Below are 21157 nucleotides of genomic sequence, written 5' to 3'. Positions count from 1 at the left end.
TTCTGTTGTTCTTTTCAGTCCATCTTTATTCTTTTAGGACCATGTATTTTTATATCATACTTAGGAAGACTGCCTTTCTGTATTCAAAAGAAGCCAATATGTTTAGAAAATAATTTCTGTGGCACGGCCAGACGGAAACTTGCCATGAAATGGGGATCCTGAAATCATTCAACAAGGGACTCAATATTTCTTGAGCTTGCTAGCATGAAGGGATTGTGAAACTGTTTCCACTACAGGCTGTTCCCTCTGATACACTGGTGTTTTTTCATCATGAGAAAAGATTATTAGCTATAAGAGAATTTCCCACTTTTTCTGCGCAACTTTTTTCATAGCACTACCTTGAGAGAAGAACAGTATTAGGAAACATAGGAATGCCAGAAAATGCTACACTTTTATTATCTTTGTAAATGCACTTTTGGTCTTGAAAACTAAGAGGTATTAGCAAGGTGTGTCCTGGATGGACCACAGAAACTTTCACCCAGGAGCAGTCAGTTTACGGATCCCGCATTTTTGAAACTCTTACACATCGAGTTTTACCGACTGTCTTGGAAACATATTACGCGGGGGAAATGCCAAGCAAAAGCCGTGTATTTCATCACGAGGTCTTTTTCCCCGCTCTGCTCATGGCGCCTGCGTCGTGCGGTTCGATCCGGTAGCCAACCTTTCTGAGAACGCTGCCTGCTGTTAGCGGGCAGCTGCAGCAGCGGGTGCCCCAGGCCGTTGCTTAGATGAGTCCAGCGAAGTAGCTCAGCTCAATTTCGGCGAGGAAACAGTTAAAGAGCTCGGTGTTCCCCTGTGCCCGGGAGGCAGCCTTTGTGTTTAACATTGGCAGGGGCTCAGTTTGGGCCGGAGGTTTGTTTTAATTGGGGGAGGGGGCAGAAAAGAGGGGACGCGCTGACTTCTTCAGTCTCTTTCTTTCACTGATGTAGCGGAGGTGGAGATTTTCAATCCCACCCAGTCAGAGGCAGGCAGGAGGATCTGGCAAGACTACCCCAGGAAAAGCCGCTCAGAGGAAATTCTCGGCAGCAGCGGCAGCAGCCGCAGCATGAGCGTGAGCGCGGGCCCGGCGGGGGACGCACGCCGGGGGTGAGTGCGCCGTCTCTGCCGGCGGAGCCGGGCGGGAGCCGCTGCCCGTTCCCGGGGGGACCCCGGCCCGGAGCCGCGGGACGCTTTCAGCACTTCTCGATAACGCTCCAGATAACGATTAGGTGACGATGGTGCACCTCCGTGTGCGGGGGGCGGGGGGGGGGGGGGGGGGGAGAGAGAAGAGAACAAGAGACAGGCACAAGGCAGCTTGGGATAACTGTTATTAAATAAAGTTTTAACACCGTAGAGATCTTCCCAGGTGCTCTATACAGGCCGCAGGGGAGGCAGCACTGATTTGCCAAGTGGATGCTGGAATGGATCTTTCGGTAGCGTTACACGCGGAGAGCGTTTTCTTTCGCGTTAGCGGAAGAAATAGGCGGCGGCGGCCACCCCGCGGCACGCAGCGCTCGCCGTCCGCGCTGGAGCGGGGGGCGGCCGGCAGAAGCGCCTCTCGCCGGCAGTCTGTCTTTCAGCGCTTTAGGTGCCCCGGTTAAGTTTATTTGCTCCTGTTTACATCTCAGCTGCCTTTTGGGCAGATTAATCGCTGTTACGGTTTTAGCTCGCCTTTAGTAGTTCGGGCAATTTCCTTTCCAATAGTAGGGTCTCTTCTTGCGGATCTCGGCTTGGGAGTTTTTCTGGCTTGATACCCCGGGCAAGTCCGGAGTTCCGTTCTCTGCGTCCGCGGCTGCTTCTGCGGTGCTGTAGGAGCACAGGCACAGCACATCCGTGTGGCCTCCAGATTAACACACCAACCGCACACGCTCCAGGTGTTCAGATTACATGTGAAGGACACCACCAGATTACGTTACTACAAAAACTTGCTACGGGTGCTAGTATGTTACTTATATGAGGCAGTTTGCATGTTGCATTCTGTAACAATATAAATACTTTGAAAATATGAGCAGAGGGATGAAGGACTGTCAGGAATCCGTAAGAAAACACCCTTAGAAATTATTATATTAGTATTAACGTATATTAAGTATTCGATTAAGAATTTTCTGGTTTTGCTTCTCATGGCAGAGTTTCTTCCGGGAGAGGGAAGAGATGGTAACTGGCAATTTTGTTCCTAGCTTTGCATGCTGACCGCATGATTGCCATGCTACCACCATGTTCATATGATATATATATATATATATATATATATCTCAAATTTTCACCAGGAAACATCATTAAATAAGGAGGATGCTAATATAACCACTAAAGCATAGGGCTGTGGGTTCTGTTCATAGCTGTATCACGTTTACTTGGGCAAGCATGAATTTGGGAAAGTCATTTAAATCATTAGTGATTCAGTTTTTCCATTTGCAAATTGGGGAACCATAGTCATAGTAAATAACAGAAGTATTAATACTTGCCTGAAAAGAGTTACAGTCAAAAATGTCTGTTGTTTCTGATATGATTTAGAAACCTAAAGTGAAAGCACTCTTCACCGTGCAAACTGTTGCTAACTGCCCTGAGATACCATACCGGCATTTAATAAAGAAGGATTTACTATTTAGTATATTAAACTTTAAAATCGAGCGTATAGGAACTCACAGTTGGTCAGATCCTCATCTCAAACACACCCACATAAAAGACTGTAAACGTGGATCCCTGGCCTGTGAGGGATAGCACTCTACATGCCAGACAGGGATACTCAGGTTAACATTGCATTTGCTGCTGTATATAGGTACACTCACACTTCTACAGACCACACACAACAGAAGAGGGTAATAGTGGTAAATATTTGTACTGTGGCTGCGTCCAGAAGTCCTATCAGTAACTTGTCTCCCACTTTCATTCTCTGGTAAATTTCTTGCTATAAACTCTGACTTAATAGCCCCATAGGGAATGAAATTAGGAGTCGTTTATTTAAAAGGATCCTCCCAAATCCTTCATGTGAGTCCCTAGAAATCAGAAAGTTATAAATACTTTACTTTCTACTCTTCTTTTGGCAACATTGCAGCGCTTTGTCTTGTTTTGCAGATATGAGCCATGTAAAAAAATCTTCATCTTAAATTAAACTGAGGCTTCAAGGAAATGGACTTGAGTGGCCTCCTTGGTTTCGCTGGAGGTGTAGTGTCTCTACCCCCTGTGGCAGGGAGCCAGCTCTGGTGGTTACGCATAGGCAGTCGTACTTACTGGGGCAGAATGCTACGATGCTTCCTTTCCTATCTGGAAATGCCATGAGTTGTTGCTTAGAATACTAAACCAAGTATTTCTGGTCTTTAAAAGAGCTTAAATTTTTATAATTAGCTTCGCCGTGGCTAAGTACTGAACGAACATAAGTTGCAATGACATTCAGGAACCAAATGACACATGAAGTCTGAAGGGCTTTTCCTGGCCAGAGGTCTACCCTGAGACTATAAAAGTCTTCCTCCTAATATTAGGGACTTTGGATCTGGTCCAAAATTTGATTTGAAATACGTGTATTTTCAGTCTTCATTTGAAATCCAGATAACTATATATAAAGTCAGAGAAAAATAATACAAAGCCTCATTGTTACAATATATCAAAAATACTCAGAAAATTAACAAATTTACTACCTTTAATTATTAATGCAGTGCTGTTACCTTACTTTTTCAAAGAAAAAATAACAACTTTTTATTTTAGCTAAAATATCCTTCAGCAGTCTCCAAGGCCTCTCTTTGCTTGTACACTTTTCTTGCAAGACTGTATTTTAAAACAGAACTTCATCCACCGTATTTTTTCCATTCATATACAAATTCAGTCTCAAACTAAAAGAATTTTGCGGGATCTCATTTATATAAGCTATCAATTACTTATGGAATTTTTTGAGTTTGCCGTTTGTCAGACAGTTAATGTGGGTAATCTAGATTTCAGAGTAGCACAGTGATTATAAAGAGGTGTTTATACATATGTGCTGTAGAGACTGCACCCTTCCTAAGTGAGAAACAGGGTGTGTTAGTCTACCTGTTGTATTGATTCTGTGTTTCTTTCTTCTTTTTTGTTTTTGCTTATTGTTTCTCTCTGCAGGTGAAGAAGTGAGAAGCATCTCACTGAAATACTGAAAAAAAACCCGTCTCACTGACTTTGCTCTTTTGGGACTTCAGGATGGAAGTCTTGTGTTTAAGAGTTTCCTTGCTGCTGCTGGTTCCAGGATTTGTCCTCAGTGACAGCTCTGACAGATATGCTGCCAATCAGAGTGACTTGGGAAACTACCTTTCCACTTTCTCAGGGATCGAATCCAGCATACTCCTCACCACCAGACAGCCCCTGGTGTCCAACAAAACTGTCAAATGCTCCCAGCAGACTAAGATTGCCGAAACGTTTAAATACATTAACACGGTGGTATCTTGTGCTATTTTCATCGTTGGAATGGTTGGGAATGCAACTCTGCTGAGGATCATTTACCAGAACAAGTGTATGAGGAATGGCCCGAATGCACTGATCGCCAGTCTGGCGCTGGGAGACCTTATCTATATTGTCATTGATATTCCTATCATTGTGTACAAGGTAGGATGCAACAACAGTACATTCTAATTGCAGTTTCCTTACAAGTACACTGTCTGTTCTCTATGGTTACTTCTTTGTCTAAGTAGTGCTCTTTTGTCAATGGATAGTCCACTTAAGAAAAAATACAACTCCTTTTTGTTCTACAACAAAAACCTTGCTCTGGGGTCTCACCTCCACAAAGAAAAAGAGTACCTCCTTTTAAAGATGATGTAGCTCTTAGCTCTTAACCAAAGCATGGCCTTGGGCATTTCACAGGAACTCTTCCTTTATTATAGCTGCTAGCAAAAGGATTTACGAGGGAAGACTTTTTATAAACTGTTCTCCTCCTTGATGGACATACAGCATTGGACTAGTTGGTACTTTTGGAATATCCTATCCTTACTTTATGTTTTTACAGAAAATGATCTCTGTGATCTGCTGGCTTCATGTTATGACCTTGCAGAGAGAGATTATGTCGGTTGAGTGTTAAGGTTTTAATTTAATATCCATTAATAGCAGATTCTCAAAATTATTCCAGAGTTAGTAAAGACAATTATATCCCAGAACATTTTTGCGATACTAAATTTCATCTGGATTTGTCAAAGTATAAAAAGGATCCTCAGCAATTCTTTAATCTGGTATAAAGTTATCCCATCCCAATTTCTTATTTTCCATTTTAATTAAACAAAGCCATAAAGCAGTGCTTTTTCTGATGCAATGTATGTTTACTAATGTAACTTGAATGAACAGGACTGAGTCCTTTTTTAATATATCTCGCTGATATGAACTTATCTTAGAAAATTGTCAAAGAATTTTGTAAGCTTCTATCTGTATCTTTGTGGATTGTATACAGGTGCATAGCTGATAGCATATTATAATTTTTCTTTCTTTTCTCAGTAAAAACTTAAGGTGTTTCTGTCAGTAAATAAAACACTAAATAATGTAATGAAGAAAACCCATTCCTCACAATTTTGGCCCTTAAAGATTCTAGAGACTTTATTTACATGTGTTTTAAACAAAACTTTTTAATGCATAACTTTATAATAACCAGTGTCCTGTGGTTTCAAATTGGATTTTAAAATTAAAGAAATGGTGAATTGAAAAGACGTATTTTGTAACTATATAACTGTTGACATCATAACTATTGACCTGCATTATAACACAGATATAGATAGGACAAGATCATAAAAATTTGAATTCATTAATGGATTAAAAATACATATATGTGCATATATTACATTTGTACAGAGGCATATTGTCTACGGTAAAATGCAGTACCTGATTCTGATCTTCCAGTAGTATAAATTACAGATAAGTCTTTTAACTTTATCTGGTTTTAATATAATATGAATTTGAAACTAGGATAAAGACTGTTAATAATAATGCACGTGATTTAATGGAAATTCTAGTTTCCACTTTTCAATATTCCACCTGGAAAATCAAGTAATCAATTTGTTGATAAGATAGCAGATATCTGTAGAGTATTTTGGATCAACAGGTTGATGAGAAAGATTAGCCTCTGCCTGATATTGGGGTTCTGCATATTTTCATTATTCTTAGCGAACTGGACTCATAGCCTGGACTGCATCTCCCATGATGCATTACAGTTTCTTCCTTGGTAAATGATCCTGATGTCTTTATGGATAATTGCTACGGCAGTGTTCTTACTTCTTGTGGTATTTCTGATAAGAAATTTTAAGGAAAAACGGCATGTGTTTTTTTCAGAGCTGGGTTTGGGAAAGAACAGGTATTTTTATTACACATTTTTTCTAACCTTTCAAGAGCTCTGCTGCTCCTTCACAAAAAGGAATGGAAATATGGAATTAATTTTGCCTTTCAGAATTGCCTTTTGATGATCTTCTGAAAATTCTTTAGAAGTTTAGCTAAAAGTAACAAACAATATTTTTTACATTCCCTTTATTAGTTTGCAATACATTTTTTCTACTAATTTTCTGACAATCCTTTGGCATTCTATAGGTTCATTTGCCTTGCTATATCTTATATGATGAGCTGAACTGTGGTCCTGAATGTCTCTGTACAAATGAAATTACCTTAGCCTATCTGAAAATTTGTTTCTGTACTGCAGAGAAGTATTTGATAAATAAAGGCTGTGAATGAAACTGCAGCCCCTTGACATCAATGTATGTCAATTCCCACATGTAAGAAAGCAGAATTAAAATTGCATTTACAAGCATAATTCTAGCTTTCAGTAATTTTTTGAGTGCTTGAACCTTCAAAATAAATTACTTAAAAATTACCATATACAACCATCTTGTTGTATAAGGTTAGCTGCATGTATTCTGATACAGGGAAGAACTTATACCATTTATAAGGGAGCTCTAGTACTTCTGATAAGAAATTCTATTATTATTTATAGGTCATTTTTCTTATAAACCATCCAGTAATACGTCTGCTTACGTTAGGAGTTGATCTTAAAGTTTCCTGATTGTATCACTAGGGATCCTAAAATCTGTGGCACCATTTAGCTCCTCTTGTTGAGTGACAGTATGAAGGATGGCCACTGGAAATATCACAATTTGAAAGTGGAAGTGGTAGTCTTTTAAGGAAAAAAATTAAAGTGGTTTTAGTTTTGTTTTAAAGTTTAAATTTTAAAGTATTTTATACAATTAGTTCTGAACTTTATTTTAAAGATTCTTTTAGCTTTAGAGTCAGCCTCATGTCAAACCATGTATTAGTATCCTATATAAACAAATGGTGTCAAACACTTAATACCTTATAGGTCAGATCTTCATTTTTATGAGGACAAAACAGCTCTGAAATCAGAATTAGAGTAAACAAGCATTCATCTGCATATTAAAATAACCAATAGTACAGTATTAAGATGGCCACATCGTATAGAACAAAATGTGTAATACTATGTCATTATAATGTAATATCAGAAATAGGTATAATCACTTTCCTGAAACATAAGGTAGCCTTAACTAACTACTTTCAAAAGAGAAGTAGGTAATATTACTGATATTCAGATCCACTTTACAAATCCTTAGAAAGAAGCAGCTCTAAGATTGAAAATGTAAGGTCCCAGGAGAATTGAGTCCATCATTCTGTTACGTATTTACACAATTAACAAAGATGCGATGCTGGGGAAAAAAAAAAGAAATTATGTAATTTATGTCAGCTAAAGATATGGTCACAGGCGTTTGACATGTTTATCCTTTCTTCATGGTACAGTAGGCTCAAAATTTCCCCTTACTTTCTCCAATTACTGTAATTATCTAGTGGATTCCCCTTAGCAATTTGTTAAATGGATTGAGATGTAAGTACTATTCACTAGCCTCCTTTGAAGATATTCTGGATGTATTAAAGCCCCATTACACTTAATTACCACTAGTATATCCACTTGTACTATCAAATCAATATTAAAAATTGTAACAAATTGAGTTTTACAGGAAGGGTGCCAGTTATAAATCCAGCCTTAATAGACTGAACTAAGACAATTTCATTTTCAATCACATGTTTATAGCACCTGGACCCAAATAGTTTCCTCTTCACCCAAAACATACCCATCTCAGACATCCAAGATGTCAAAGTCTAAAGCCTCCAAAGCAGTAAGAATGACTTCTTTGCAGTGAAAAGAGGATTGGGAAATACAACTTTTATGTTTTATGCTGCTGTAGAGGTAGGGTTAAGGCAATGAAGAAGAGACAGGTTTCATACTTCCTTTTCTAGTCTCAGGTGGCGTAGCACATAGCTGAAAGCTGCTGCATCACCTGCATTACCCATCACTGCCATGTGTATTTGTAGCAAATAAGCTAAGTTTGGACGCAATGCACAAAAACTTCTTTAGAGGACTGCTTTCCATAAAGAAACTAGACAGTTTTCTAAGGCTGTACATAGGCAGCAGCAGAATATCCATAGCACCACTATTGCCTTGGCTGCGCTAAAGCTCTGGAAAGCCCTTATGGCTGCTGCTGCTGTCAGTGACTAAAGTTTAGCAGATCAACAGCAAGAAAAACAGGTGCTCTCCACAGAAAAAGCTGTCCATAGCTCTTTCCTGAGCTCATGGAGCTAGAAACACTCTAGGCCAAGGCTCTCACCTTTGGAATGGCAAAGTTCAGTTTTAACTATGTTATTGGGAAGTCCTGAGCTGTCTCTGCTTCCATTTTTATGCAATTTAGAGAAAAATGTTTAAACAAGTTCTATTTATTGGAAACTGACCTACATAGGATTGACATAAATCATATTGCCTTACATCTAAATATGCTTAACTCCTTAAACCATTAGTTTATAAAGAAGTAGATGAAGTAAATTAGCCAGCTTTTAACCTGTTTCTTTAAATGTGAATAACAAATATTTTCCTAATCATTTTACTGGTATAAAGTGAAAGACATCTACTCAGAAAACAAGCAAGAGTGTCCACTGCTCAAACAGCTCAAGATTATGATGTTTTCTTTAATAAACTAAGCTTTTTTGTTAGTAAATTGGTATTCATGCTTACCTTAGTTGCAACAGCAATCTGAGTAGTCCACCTAGAACATTATGAGTCTAAATATAAAAGGTAGCTGGCAGTAAGCAAACATCACCCATTTTGTCTTCAGTAAAGGAAGACTTAACTGACGCATTTCTAGTCATGGACGTTTTTCAACATCAGCGCAAATGCATAAGTGTTAGACCAATCCCTTCTTAATCACAAATTATTTGGCATATCTGATTACCTTTATTGACAGAATTAATATTATACATAAGCAGGGATGATAATTAAACACACTGGGACTGATCCTGTAGGCTAATAGAGCAAGTGACATCCCCAGTAGTTATAGTTTTGTGCCAAAGGAGTATAAGGCCAAGCCCACAGCACACATAAATTTAAATGTACTTAGAAAAGAAACCCCCCTTTAAAAGCAAAATTTGTCATATGTGCAGCGTATACTTCTCAATGAAGTACCAACACCAGTAGGAAATTCTGAGGCCACCAGCTTAACAACGGCATTCTGTCTTTCACTGAATTCTTATCAGTGATTCCAAGAAGTGATGTGTTGATAGCCCAGTGTGATGCAGAAATCCATATAACTTGCCCAGAACAAGACCTATTATTTGGTTGTATGTCTCCATGTAGTGATCACGCATAAAAGAAATCTAGAGGTAGCACAGGAATTGATCACTGAGTCCTGAAGGCAGAAGTTACCCAAAATGGAACAGGGAAGGGAAGTCCGTCAGGAATCTGTTCTCTCCATTTACAGGCTACAGCTTCCCAGCAGAGTGTTTAATGTGCATACCAAGGCAGGAGCTAAGGAAGAGATTTTATATTCTAGGTCTTTGTTCAAGATTCGCTCTGCCTTTAACTAATGGCTGTACTTTGGGGGGGTGGGGTATATGTTCCCTTCAATGCACAGGCAGCTCCTCCCTCATCTTCAATTTCACATCTTATGCCTGCCTTGCTGTTCTGTGGATTTGCAATACTGTACGGTACCTAGAGACTCTAGGTTTAACAGGATATTTTAGTATGTTTGCTCTCTTCATTTTTCAATCAGCTGAACTCTACAGATAACAAGGAATTGTTTTGATTGTGCATATCCAGGGTTTACCAGTTCTGCAGTAATTTCTTAGCAATCCTGTCACTCTCTTTAGCAACACACAAAAGACAAGACAGCTGGAAGAATAACAAAAGCAATATTTTGCCCAGGGATTGAAAAAATTCTTTTCAACAAATCACCACGCACGTAAGCACACCTTGCAGCTCATTTCCCTGAAGAAGAGCAGCACAGCTTGAGAAACAGTCTACCTAAAAGAATGGGAAGTTAGCCAACACCACAGAACAACAAAAAAGAAACTAATCCTACTTTGTAAACAGCAAAAATACCGCAGGGGAGATGTCTAGAGTTGTTAGGAATGCTTTACCACTAAGTAGATTTTTTTAATAAATATAAACATTTTAACAAAAACGTAAAACTTAGGATTTATTTTTTTACCAGTTAGTTGAGACAGAATGTTCTGCTTCAAAAACAGGGCACTTGTTTTCTTACCTTTCAGGATCTCTTGAAGTATAATCTATTTTCTCTTGTATAAGAACTATACATTCCCTTCCATAGCTGCCTAAGCAGGAGAAAAAGACTGTAGGCATTCATGACATGGCATGAGACCCTCTGCTACCTTCACCTTCACTCAGCTGGGTAAAGATGAGCAAAATAGCAGAAAAAGCTGTGGTAGGGCAATTCAGAGGGAAAAATGTCTTTGATGGTTCTCATGCATCCCCACATAACCTTTCTTCCTTCCAGAAAAAAAGTCAGTCTTTTATCCACCCAAAGTGGAAAAAAGACGGTTCTTGGTGGTAGCAAAATTAGGAATGTATTTCCTGCAAAGAACAGTTGAAGAGATACAGTGTGCCTTCTCTACCATGGCAGTATCGTCAATCTAAGTATAAGGAAAAAACCAAGTAATACCAAAGTTAGCAGAAGCCTGAACTATCATGTCACCGTGATATACTCAATATTGGTCTTGTTCCCTGCATTATAAAGGTTAGCCTTGTTCTTTGTCTTGTTCCCTGCATTATAAAGGTTAGCCTTGTTCTTTGTCTTCCTCTACTTTTTTTCTACTCACTGTCCTTCCCAAAGTTGAGGCTTTTCACTCCAACAGTGGGAAGGGAAGGAGTACCTAGAGACAGGCTGTGTTCTCTCTCCCTCACCCTTACAGCTCTCCCTCTTTCCAGCAAAGTGGTGGAGCACAGCTGAGTTACATATGTGGGATGAGCAACAGTCTGTGGGTCCCAAGCAAGAAATGGATGAGGATTGTCCTGCAATGCAATTCTCTCTTGGATATATGGGTTGTAGGAAGAAGAGAAAGGCTTGAGAACATGCAGTGAATTCTCGTCCTATGAAGTTTCATGGGGACAGAAGGGTCCCGGTTGAGTCACTGAATCAAAATATCACAAGCAGGAGACTCAATCCACCCTTCTTCCTAACTAACCAGTCTTACAGATCAGAGACAGGAGGAACACTTCAGTCAGAATCATCATCTTTTGCCACTTAATGCAGTCAGCTCAGTGGTATAGACCTTGGACACTCTTGTGTTCAGCCAGATTTTACCTGGATTCCAACCAAAACACCAGGTACCATATTTGGCCCATGCCTTGAAGCAGACAACGGCACACATAATCGTAGAACACAGTTTAAGACAGAGCTTTACCAAGATAGCTCAATGTCTCCTAGAGGAAACTAAGCTTAAAAAACAAAGAAAAAAAACCCCAAATGTGCTGATCTGACAAAAACAGAGGAATTTCTCTTGTCTTTCATTCTGGGCTATGTTGCAAAGAAAGAAAATCTCCCCGGAATACGCTGGTTTTGTAACTCCTACTCCACAGTTAGGAGGTGCTGGTCACTTATACAACTAGACATTATCTATACAAACAGAAATCTGCTGGTTTGGTCCCTTTCTCCATTACTGCACAAGTGTAACAGAAGTTATGGAATAAAGAAGGTATTTCTATTTGTCCTGCTGAAGACAGAGCAGAAACTCTGACTGCCAGGATTGTGCCAGAGTTGTTCCATCAGTATCATTGAACACTTAAACACCATGAAACTCCGGAGAGTATCCCGCATGGGGGCAGCATGAGGGGCAAGCACTACCGGTATGAAACACAATTCAGTTTCTGGGAAACAGATCTTGTGTGTCAGCACAACAATGGTCCCAAGTGGATATAGGAAGAGGAAGGCTCTAGAGCACTAGGATGAGATCAGAGCAGGAAAGGGCAGGTATGAAACCTTTGCTTTCACCCTCAATGCCATGTGTCAGAGAGAGAGGACCGCCTGACATGTAGTTGTTGAACCGGGGCAGTGTTTATAGAGCGGCTCAGAGCCGGTTCATATCCAGCACCTAACCCAGTCCATCTATTTTGGGCTGAGCTCCAGGGTCATCGTCTGCCTGTAAACACACAGTATCAGCCTAGTATTAGATAAACACTGTGGATGCACATGAGCATGTACTGGTGAATACTCATGTGGTTGGATTATAACATTCTCTCTTTTAGACTATATATAAATTGCTTGGGATGCACAGTGGGACTTTATCTGTTTTGTACATGAGCTAGCATACTAATGGGGGTTAGAAAATAGCAACAGCAGTAGAATAAAATCAACTGAGTGACATTTAAAAATCATTGCAAAGGAATGTTCTCAGTGCTGCTGTCTTGTTTGTTTCAAGCTGCAACGTCAGGGCAGAGAGGCCATATAAAGCAGCAGAGAAGGGGGGATGCTCAAGGAAGCTGTGGCTGTCTGGATACTTAGCTGAGGTTTTTTAAGACCGACAGTAGAACCTTGAAATCTTGGTTTCTGATTTCAGTGTAAAAATATGCTGTTGACTACGGTCTTTTCTCACTCAGGAATTGCACCACAATTGAACTGTATGAAATACTTCTAAGTTGCAAACTGTACAAGGGGAAAAGTGCATTTCCTTTGCCGCATGTCTTATTTTGAAACCTCAGAGATTTTGTGAGTGGGTTTGCAAAAGCACAATCCATTTGACCAACTCATGGAGAACTTGGATGCAAGTTGGGATAATCAGCCTGATTCCTCCTATCCTTGTGCCTTGAGAGAAAATGTAATCTGCTAAAATTTTATACTAATTTTGTTCGCATATTAAAACATGCAAAAGCACTGGAAGAGCAGAGCCAGTAGTCCCAGTTCTTATATTGTACCTAAGTAAATCAGAACTAATTCAATTAAATTCCTGGACCCATTTTTTTATACAAAATAAATGTGTTATTTCCCTCCGAAGTTTCTGTACCCTGCTAGGGCAGAACAGAGGGCAATGGACTTGTTTTGATGTAAAATTAGTAAAACCAAAGACAGGATCAGATTTGCTGACTAAAAATATCCACAGAAGAAAAAACTGGCACCTGATCCAAGGGGAAGTAATGAATGCATAGCTGATGCGGAATGATAATGGAGTATACCCACAGAAATGATTGCAAAAGTAATCTTAAAAATCAAATAACTTAATTCTGATCCCAGTGATTTTGATCAAAATCAACTTGAAAAGAATGTCTAATGATTTGGTACTGATGTTACTTCAGTTAGTGGAAAAGTGTAAGAAGCAAAAGGAATAAAATACTTTTAATCTTAAAAAAGGAGAGCTTCCTGGGGTGTGGGGAAGATGTGTACATGCTGGAACCATGATAAAGCTTCCCTGTGAAAAGTAATGAGTTAGTGAACCTTTTTCAATTACAACACTTTTCTTTTTGAAGCTAATATTTGCCTTGTAGTAACAGAGTTTCACAGTCACTACAAAGTGCTTGTTCATTTCTGTCGCTGGGTATATGCTACAGCCACAGTCAGTGCACATAAATGAATAGGTGGCTATCTTTCAGTTGCCTTTTAAAGTGTGATCTATAATGATAAATCAGTTCTGGGGCTCTGGTTGGCACAGGGGATTGACAAAAGTCTGCTAGGCCTCTTTTCCCTGGCAGTGCCATTTATAATTTAACCTTCACCCAGTGGTGCCTGAAAACCATTCTGATTTTACCCAAACCCAGACAAGAGTCTCGAGCGGAAATTCCACGTGACTACAACTGGTTGGAGAGAAAAAATAATCTAGTAAAAAATATAATGCCTAACAGATAACACCTTTCCTATTTAACGAGCTGTCATACACGTAAGTTTGCTTCATAGTATTAACATCCGGTTGGCTGAAAGCTATGAATTGCTAAAATCTGTCTTGAAATACAAGTAATCAAATGACAATATGAATATAGTCCTAGAGAGACATAGGCAGCATGTAGTACGTAGCTGCTTCCAGCATTTTTGAGGTATTATTTGGGGAAAAAAAAGCACAAGTAATTCAGCATTGTGATGAATGGCTATAAAAAAGAGGGCATGTGAAAAAGCCAGATCAGGACTGACTATAAAGAGAAAACGAATTCCTACAAATCTGGCATTCAGTGATAAACATCCTGTACTCTACAGCAAAGTGCTCTGAAAAACTCATGCTGTGAAAAAACAGAAAGGTAACTCCTACCTTAACTGAGATAAAGACAGATGTGAATTTTAACTTCCCATAGTTAACATTTAAATTGTTAAAGGTAGTGATTATTAGTAATTTTCAATTTAACAGTAATTTAAATAGAAATAAAATGTTTACTTTGAATACTACAGTCCTGAGCTACAATCAAAATCTGTTTTTCTAATTCTGCAGACAGAATCCACCCACTCTTACTAGACAAGTGTGGTCCAGAGCCTAAGCTTCTAATGAAAAAATTTTCTAGTCCTCATGGTTGCAAAGATAACTCTCAAAACATGAACTGACAGTAAGCAAAGAAGTCTGCCCAAGTATGCAGATGGCCTGGCACAACAGGTCTGCAAGAAAGTAAACTCTGAAAACAACAATTCAGATTTCTATTGATTTAATCATATTCCAAACAGTATAATCTTTGTTCAGTTTTAACTGTAAAAATGTTAAACATATATGATTCAGAGGTTGTGTTTATCATTGAAAGAAGAAAACTAATTTTTGCATGTAGAATGCAATGGCGTCAGTCCTTGCACATTTGTGCAGATGGAAGTATGGTTCCTTGTTCTCTCTTTTCCATTTGGCGCCCTTGCCCAGGGACAGCTAGACTGTGGCACATCACACATACTGTATTTACTGGAAATGCTTGTCGTGCCACCAGTTTATCTCCATCTCATGCACTTGAAAATAAAACTGTTGTGAAGTTTAAATCTATTTTAGTTCCATAAAACAGTCCTAGGTCTGGATCTGACTATCTTCAAAAATTCAGCAAAATTAGGTTTTAGAAGCTTTCAGAAGCTTGGGTTTAGCTTATAATTGTTATTCCATAGTGTATCATTTGCTGTGTTCCTCTGAAGCAAATAAAAACATCTCCAAATTTAGACGGTGCCATCAAAATATTCTGTGTTCTAGCCTTTGTTCAGTAAGGCCTAATATAAATCCAATGACTGCACAGTAGTAATAATTATTTAATTATCCAGTAAGACAATTACTACTACTGCCTTTAAAAATGTGCCCCCTGTTTACATGGGGGATAGAACATCCACTAGGATGTTGACAAAGTTACATATCTGGCTCAAGCACTTGATATTTTCATTTCAAATCTAATGCTTTCTATTACACAACCTCTTTAACACAAGTTGATAAGAGCATAAGAACTGCTGGGCTATATCACACAAAGAACTCGTCTTACCTCTTATTCAATATCCTGCCCCTGAAAAAAGCTCACTAGCAGAGGCTTAGGGAAGCAGAGTAAAAAACCGGTAGTGCAAGAGTGTCTTCCCTTCTGGTGAGAAGGTTTAGTGACTTCATTTTTCAAAAGAACTATTCGTGGTGACTGTAAGATCCCTTTCTTGAGGGGAATCAGCTAAGTTAGAGCTTGGTACTTTGTATAGACTTAATAATTTTTCACTTATTACATTTATTTACATTGAATGTAATCTGCCATTTTACTGCCAGGCACCCAGTAAAGGGAGATCTGCTGTGCCTCTGAAGTCAGTTGTAGATTTGACTATCCTGAATACTTTTGTGTCCTGCATTTTGTATGTATGCTTGTTCAAAGCTTTAACAGTTACAGCTAGAAAGATTACTGTTTACATGCTAATTATTCACAACTATTCACATGAATCAATGTATTCATATTTGTTATGTAAATGCCTCCTTGGAAATACTAATCTAAACCCCAGCCATTCGTTCACGTCTTTCCAAATGAATGCTTTTCTGTTGCCTTGTAGTACAGCCCCCATGTATGTGTGATGGTAGTCCTTTAAAACATAATATGGAACAAATTATGTATGTACAATATTTTCTCCACACACTTAAGAATCTGGCAGTGAATACTGTCATGAGTTACATAGTGGTACATTTACAATGACAAGAATCTACTTGCGTGCAGCATGAGAATTTGGCTCTGAGGTATTTCATTATGAACTGTGAGTTATGCTTTGACTGCTTGGTTCTGGGAGACGGTAATTGCAACCATTTACGAGAGGGTTGAGTTACGATTTTCATTATTCAATACTGGTGGCTGAAGCACAATAATAAAAAATCTTTTAACAATGCAAGTTATTATTACAACAGTACAAGGTCAACACCTAAGTTTAAACTTTCACCCTCTGTGCTTCTATAGTAGCAGTTACTTCCCAGATTCACCCAGTACTAAGGATACGCTTGAGGCATGGAGAATTCACGGTTACAATGGCTGTGTAAGACAAGAAATAATTACAATTGTTACATACTTGCTAAGTTACTGTTTAAATATTCTGATTATTTTATATCTTCTCTTTAGCTCCTTGCTCAGAAGTGGCCTTTTGGAGATTCTGAATTTGGACAGTTTCTTTGCAAATTCCTTCCCTTTATACAGAAGGCGTCGGTGGGAATCACAGTCCTTAATCTCTGTGCCCTTAGTGTGGACAGGTACAGTATGTTTTCCTCTTTTGACAGACACTGTTCTTGCCCTTGCAGTTTTCCTAAAACTGAGAGCACTCAGTATGGTCTTCTTAGCAGGCAGACTACAGTATGGATGTAACTTACATTCTGGTTTTTTATATCCTGGCTATAACAAAGCACTGCATCTGTGCCTTAAAGTATAATATGAAGGCATTGGACTAATTAACTTCACAGTTTTTTTAAAGGTATTTAAAAGCTCTAGTAAAGCATTATTTCAATTTCCTTTACCAGACAAAAATTTATTGGGATTGGACTCAGTATTTAGACTTCTTTCTTTCATATGACCTCATGTTTGTTTTGTATTTGAACAGGATCATAATCTTTAGTCTTAAAAAGAATTTTTTCAACCCACTGCCTATGGACCATAATTACAGTGTTTATTTTGATAACTTTTATAGCTAATTGAGTTTTATTGAAAAACACGTTGCAAACTTGTTTTGATAGTTTGACGTGGATAGTTTGAAAATTAATGCCTCTGCTAAAAGTGCTCAGGAAGATACATAAGCTTTTTGATAGAACAACAGCTAAGATGCTTTTGAACATTATTCTTTTATGCTTTTTTCTTCATACATATAAGGCAATAGCAGATGAAGACTTCACTTATGTAAAAGCTATTTTTATTGGTCTTGAGTTTACTTGATCATGTTCTAGTCCAAAATATCAGTAATTCTGATACAGAAAATATTGATAAATAAAATACATTATGTGTATTATTAGTACAGTGATGCAAAGGTAAAAGAAACTTGAAAATTAATCTTGGTTTGGTTTTACATAAAAAGTTGATGTACAAGGTTTGCAATGGATGAGTAACTTAGTAGTATCCATACCTGAAATACAGTTCCTTATTGCATTAGTAACTCATTAGCTGAAGCCAGCAACAAAAAAATGTAACACAGGCCAAGTGTTCTATTTCCATTTTTGAGTCTGAGAACTATAAAAAGAATTCTATTTCTCAAACAATATCTACCCAGCATAAAATACAATCCCATGGACTACTCTAGGGAATAAATCATAGATCAAGCACATATGAAACAGAGAGTTTGTTAGGTAAGTTCTGACCAATGCAGTTTCACTAGATTTAGTCCTACTGTTACATACATTTTCATAAATCGGAAGTAACTCAGCTGAAGCTACCTCTTTATACATGCATATATATATTTTTACAAGCACTGATTTGCTAATCCTCACAACAACCAAATGCTGTTTCCATCTGAGTATAAAGTCTTGTATGGGATCAGACTTAGACTATTTAATTTCCTCCCCCAGTTTACACACTTTGCCAAGGACATATTCTTTATCATCTGGTGCTACTCTAGTAAATGGATGCAGAGAATGTGCATTAGAAAACAGATGTATACAGCCAGATTCTGATATTGGCTAACATGAAGTGAATCTAGGTTAAATCACCACGAAATCAGGATCTGAGAGCACCTTCAACAAGTTAGGTCGGGCACTGGAAGTGGCATAGTCACATTAATATAAAATTCCACATCAGCTAATGTTTGCTTTTTAGTATGGAAAATGAGTAAATATGGAATTGTGTGCTGTCACAGCTGGACTGTTTCTGGTCTACAGGCGAGTTATTTTTTTCTTAAAAAAAGCTCCTGAAAACTATCTCACTTACAGTTATTTTGGGAGTCTATACATGGAATTGCATTCCACGAGGCGGAAAAAGATAGAGTCAATTGGTATAATGAATTCAGAGCTCCATAGCTTTGATAATTGTTGACTCTCTTGCAGACTACAGCCTTAATGCAGAACAAGATTTATTTTTTCTCCCTACTAGGACTGTTCTCTGTGCTAACTATATCCTATTGTGAAACCCCACTCATTACTACTGCCCCTCGCACAAAGTGACTTGCACTGACAGCATATTAAGGTTTAACTGTGCATGCCCAAGGGGAACAATGTCCACGCACACATGGAGAGGGTTTTAAGAGGCTGACAGAAAACACCAAACCAGGAAGCTCACATTTGTTTCAGATGCCTCTCAGGCATTTTTAAACTCTAGGTCATGATGGTGACGACAGTCTGACTCTTTTTCTAGACAGTGCCTGACTGTGACTAAGAGGAAGGATATTTCCCTTCCTGAGCTTTTACTCTTGCTTATGTCTCGGGCATAATGATTTTGATGAAGAAATGGTTTTAAGAAGAAGAGTGAAGATATGGATCTCATTTAATATCTGTACACCCTCTTCTTGCTTCCTCTGCATACCATATTGCATAGAACGGTAATCTCAGGGTAGGTACTTTCATCTGGCCCAACTTCCAGTAAGTGTATTAGGTAAGTAAGTCAAGATTTTACCACTAAAACAAAGCTCTAAGAGCTTTATTGTATTAAGAGCTTTGCAATCAACACACTGCTGACTATCTTTAAAATGATGAACAGCTGTGATCTCTCACAACGAAGAGGAATAGATCGATATCAGCAACAGTAGTGTCATTTAGGAACTGTTCTGACACTAATCTTGACAGTGACTGCTTCTTACGTCCTTGATCAAGTCTCTTATCTTTTCTGTATTGCTTTCTCTTATCTTTTCTGTATTGCTTTTCCCTCTTATAAAGGACTGATGATACTTGCAGAACAGAAATGTTACACTAGTGGGCCATTTGAACAATTACTTTTCTAATGCAGTCAAAAGGAATAGGGAAACAAAAGCACCTACTCTGAAAGACAGCAGGCATAGGGGACTGATAGTCCACAGACAAGCTATAGCCCATGATTTAATTTTCATATACTCCTTATTTAATTTCATAAGGCCCACAATACATTTTCTTTTTTAATTCTGATTAGATACTACTATGGTAAAATTCATCCAAATTGTTCCAAAAACTAATCTGGGCCACAGCAAAAACCACAATCATGCTGCATTAATGAGACCAATACTGGAAGGCTAACTAGAGTTCTAGAATTATTCTTCACCAAAGAATGATGACATCACAGAGAGGGTGTAGAAAAGCATCAGAAATGATTCAATGGCCTTACAGATCTCAATTTGTTGCTTATCAAAAACGATACTTAAGAAGCCACTTAAATATAATATCCAAGTACTGAAATACAGGTGATGTATGAGATACCCATGGGGTCTCTAGCTTAGCAAAGAAAGATATAATAAGAACCTATAGAACAAAGTTTCAGCCAGACAAATTCCAAATGAAAATGAGGTACACGTTTTTAACGAGGGTGATTAACTACAAGAAGAAACCACCAGGGAAAGGTGAAGGTGTCCTGCTCTTAATGTCCTCAAATCAAGACAGGATGTCCTTCTGAAAGAAATGCTTCAAGCAAGTTATAACTAGATAGAAGTGCAAAATATTTAATTGTATGTATCTATACTTCATGATGTAATGATCCCTTGTCCTTAAATACTGTGCATCTCTAAATAGAAGTAGCAGGAGGGACTGCAGAGTCCATGAAAAGCAAGTTGGAATAAATAGCTAAGAATGGGAGAAGAGGGAGGAGAAGAAAACAGAGGAGAGAGATTAACTGAATGGCACAATATACTAAAGTTGACAGCACATGCATGAAGAGTAGAAAATGAAAAGGGGAGAGAGAAGAGGAGCCACAACATTAAACAGAGAAAAGGAAATTATGTGGAAAAGAATTGAATATTTTAGACAAGGTTGGAGACAAAAGGGAAACAAACAGATAAAAGAAAAGTAAGACAAAACACGTACACACAGATTTTAGACTGGGGAATTAAATGTAATGCATGATGCATGTATTTTATGTCAGCTCCCTGGCAGACATCCTATATTTTCTAAGTATGAGGGAAATAAACCCTGCAGTATTTTCCCACTCCTAATTATGGGAGGTTTGTGGCTAGACAAAGATCCTATATATTACATAACTCACAGAACACCCACTTGAAAAATTATACTACCGCTATTTTTCAAATCACTCTTACAGCAGTGAGTAAAGAGACCAAGTAATTGCAGGTTAATATGCACTCAGCAAATGCTGATCTAATTACTGAGCTTCTTATGCTTTAGCTGAAATCATTCAAAAAATTCTTCAGCCAATAATTCCTTATCTGATAGTTATTTGAATTGTGAACTGAAAAAGAAATTGCTAATAAAATACATACAGGACCCAAATCCTTACTGCTGTGCATACTGATCTTCTCATGTGCAAAACAGATGTAACTCAAACAGAACAGGTACAAAAATGCAAGAAAGGAAAGAACTGGATTCACAATTTACAACCCATTTGCTGTCACTTACATAG

The 21157-nt window shown here is 38.3% G+C and overlaps 1 protein-coding gene across 1 annotated transcript in view; it reads left to right on the top strand.

Moving 5' to 3' along the window:
• Positions 1-1034: 1034 nt before the first annotated feature.
• The window catches only part of EDNRA (endothelin receptor type A), a 34420-nt gene continuing 14297 nt past the window's right edge, over positions 1035-21157 (top strand). Inside the window, exons 1-3 of the mRNA XM_076337102.1 lie at positions 1035-1086; positions 4063-4542; positions 16769-16896. Of these exons, the coding sequence (XP_076193217.1) occupies positions 4141-4542; positions 16769-16896 (530 nt within the window). The 5' untranslated portion in view covers positions 1035-1086; positions 4063-4140. The remainder of the gene's footprint in view (positions 1087-4062; positions 4543-16768; positions 16897-21157) is intronic.

The sequence above is a fragment of the Aptenodytes patagonicus genome, chromosome 4, assembly GCF_965638725.1.
Source record: "Aptenodytes patagonicus chromosome 4, bAptPat1.pri.cur, whole genome shotgun sequence".
Lineage (NCBI taxonomy): Eukaryota > Metazoa > Chordata > Aves > Sphenisciformes > Spheniscidae > Aptenodytes > Aptenodytes patagonicus.
Note: the sequence above shows the minus strand (reverse complement) of the source record. Positions and strands in the feature narration are given on the sequence as shown.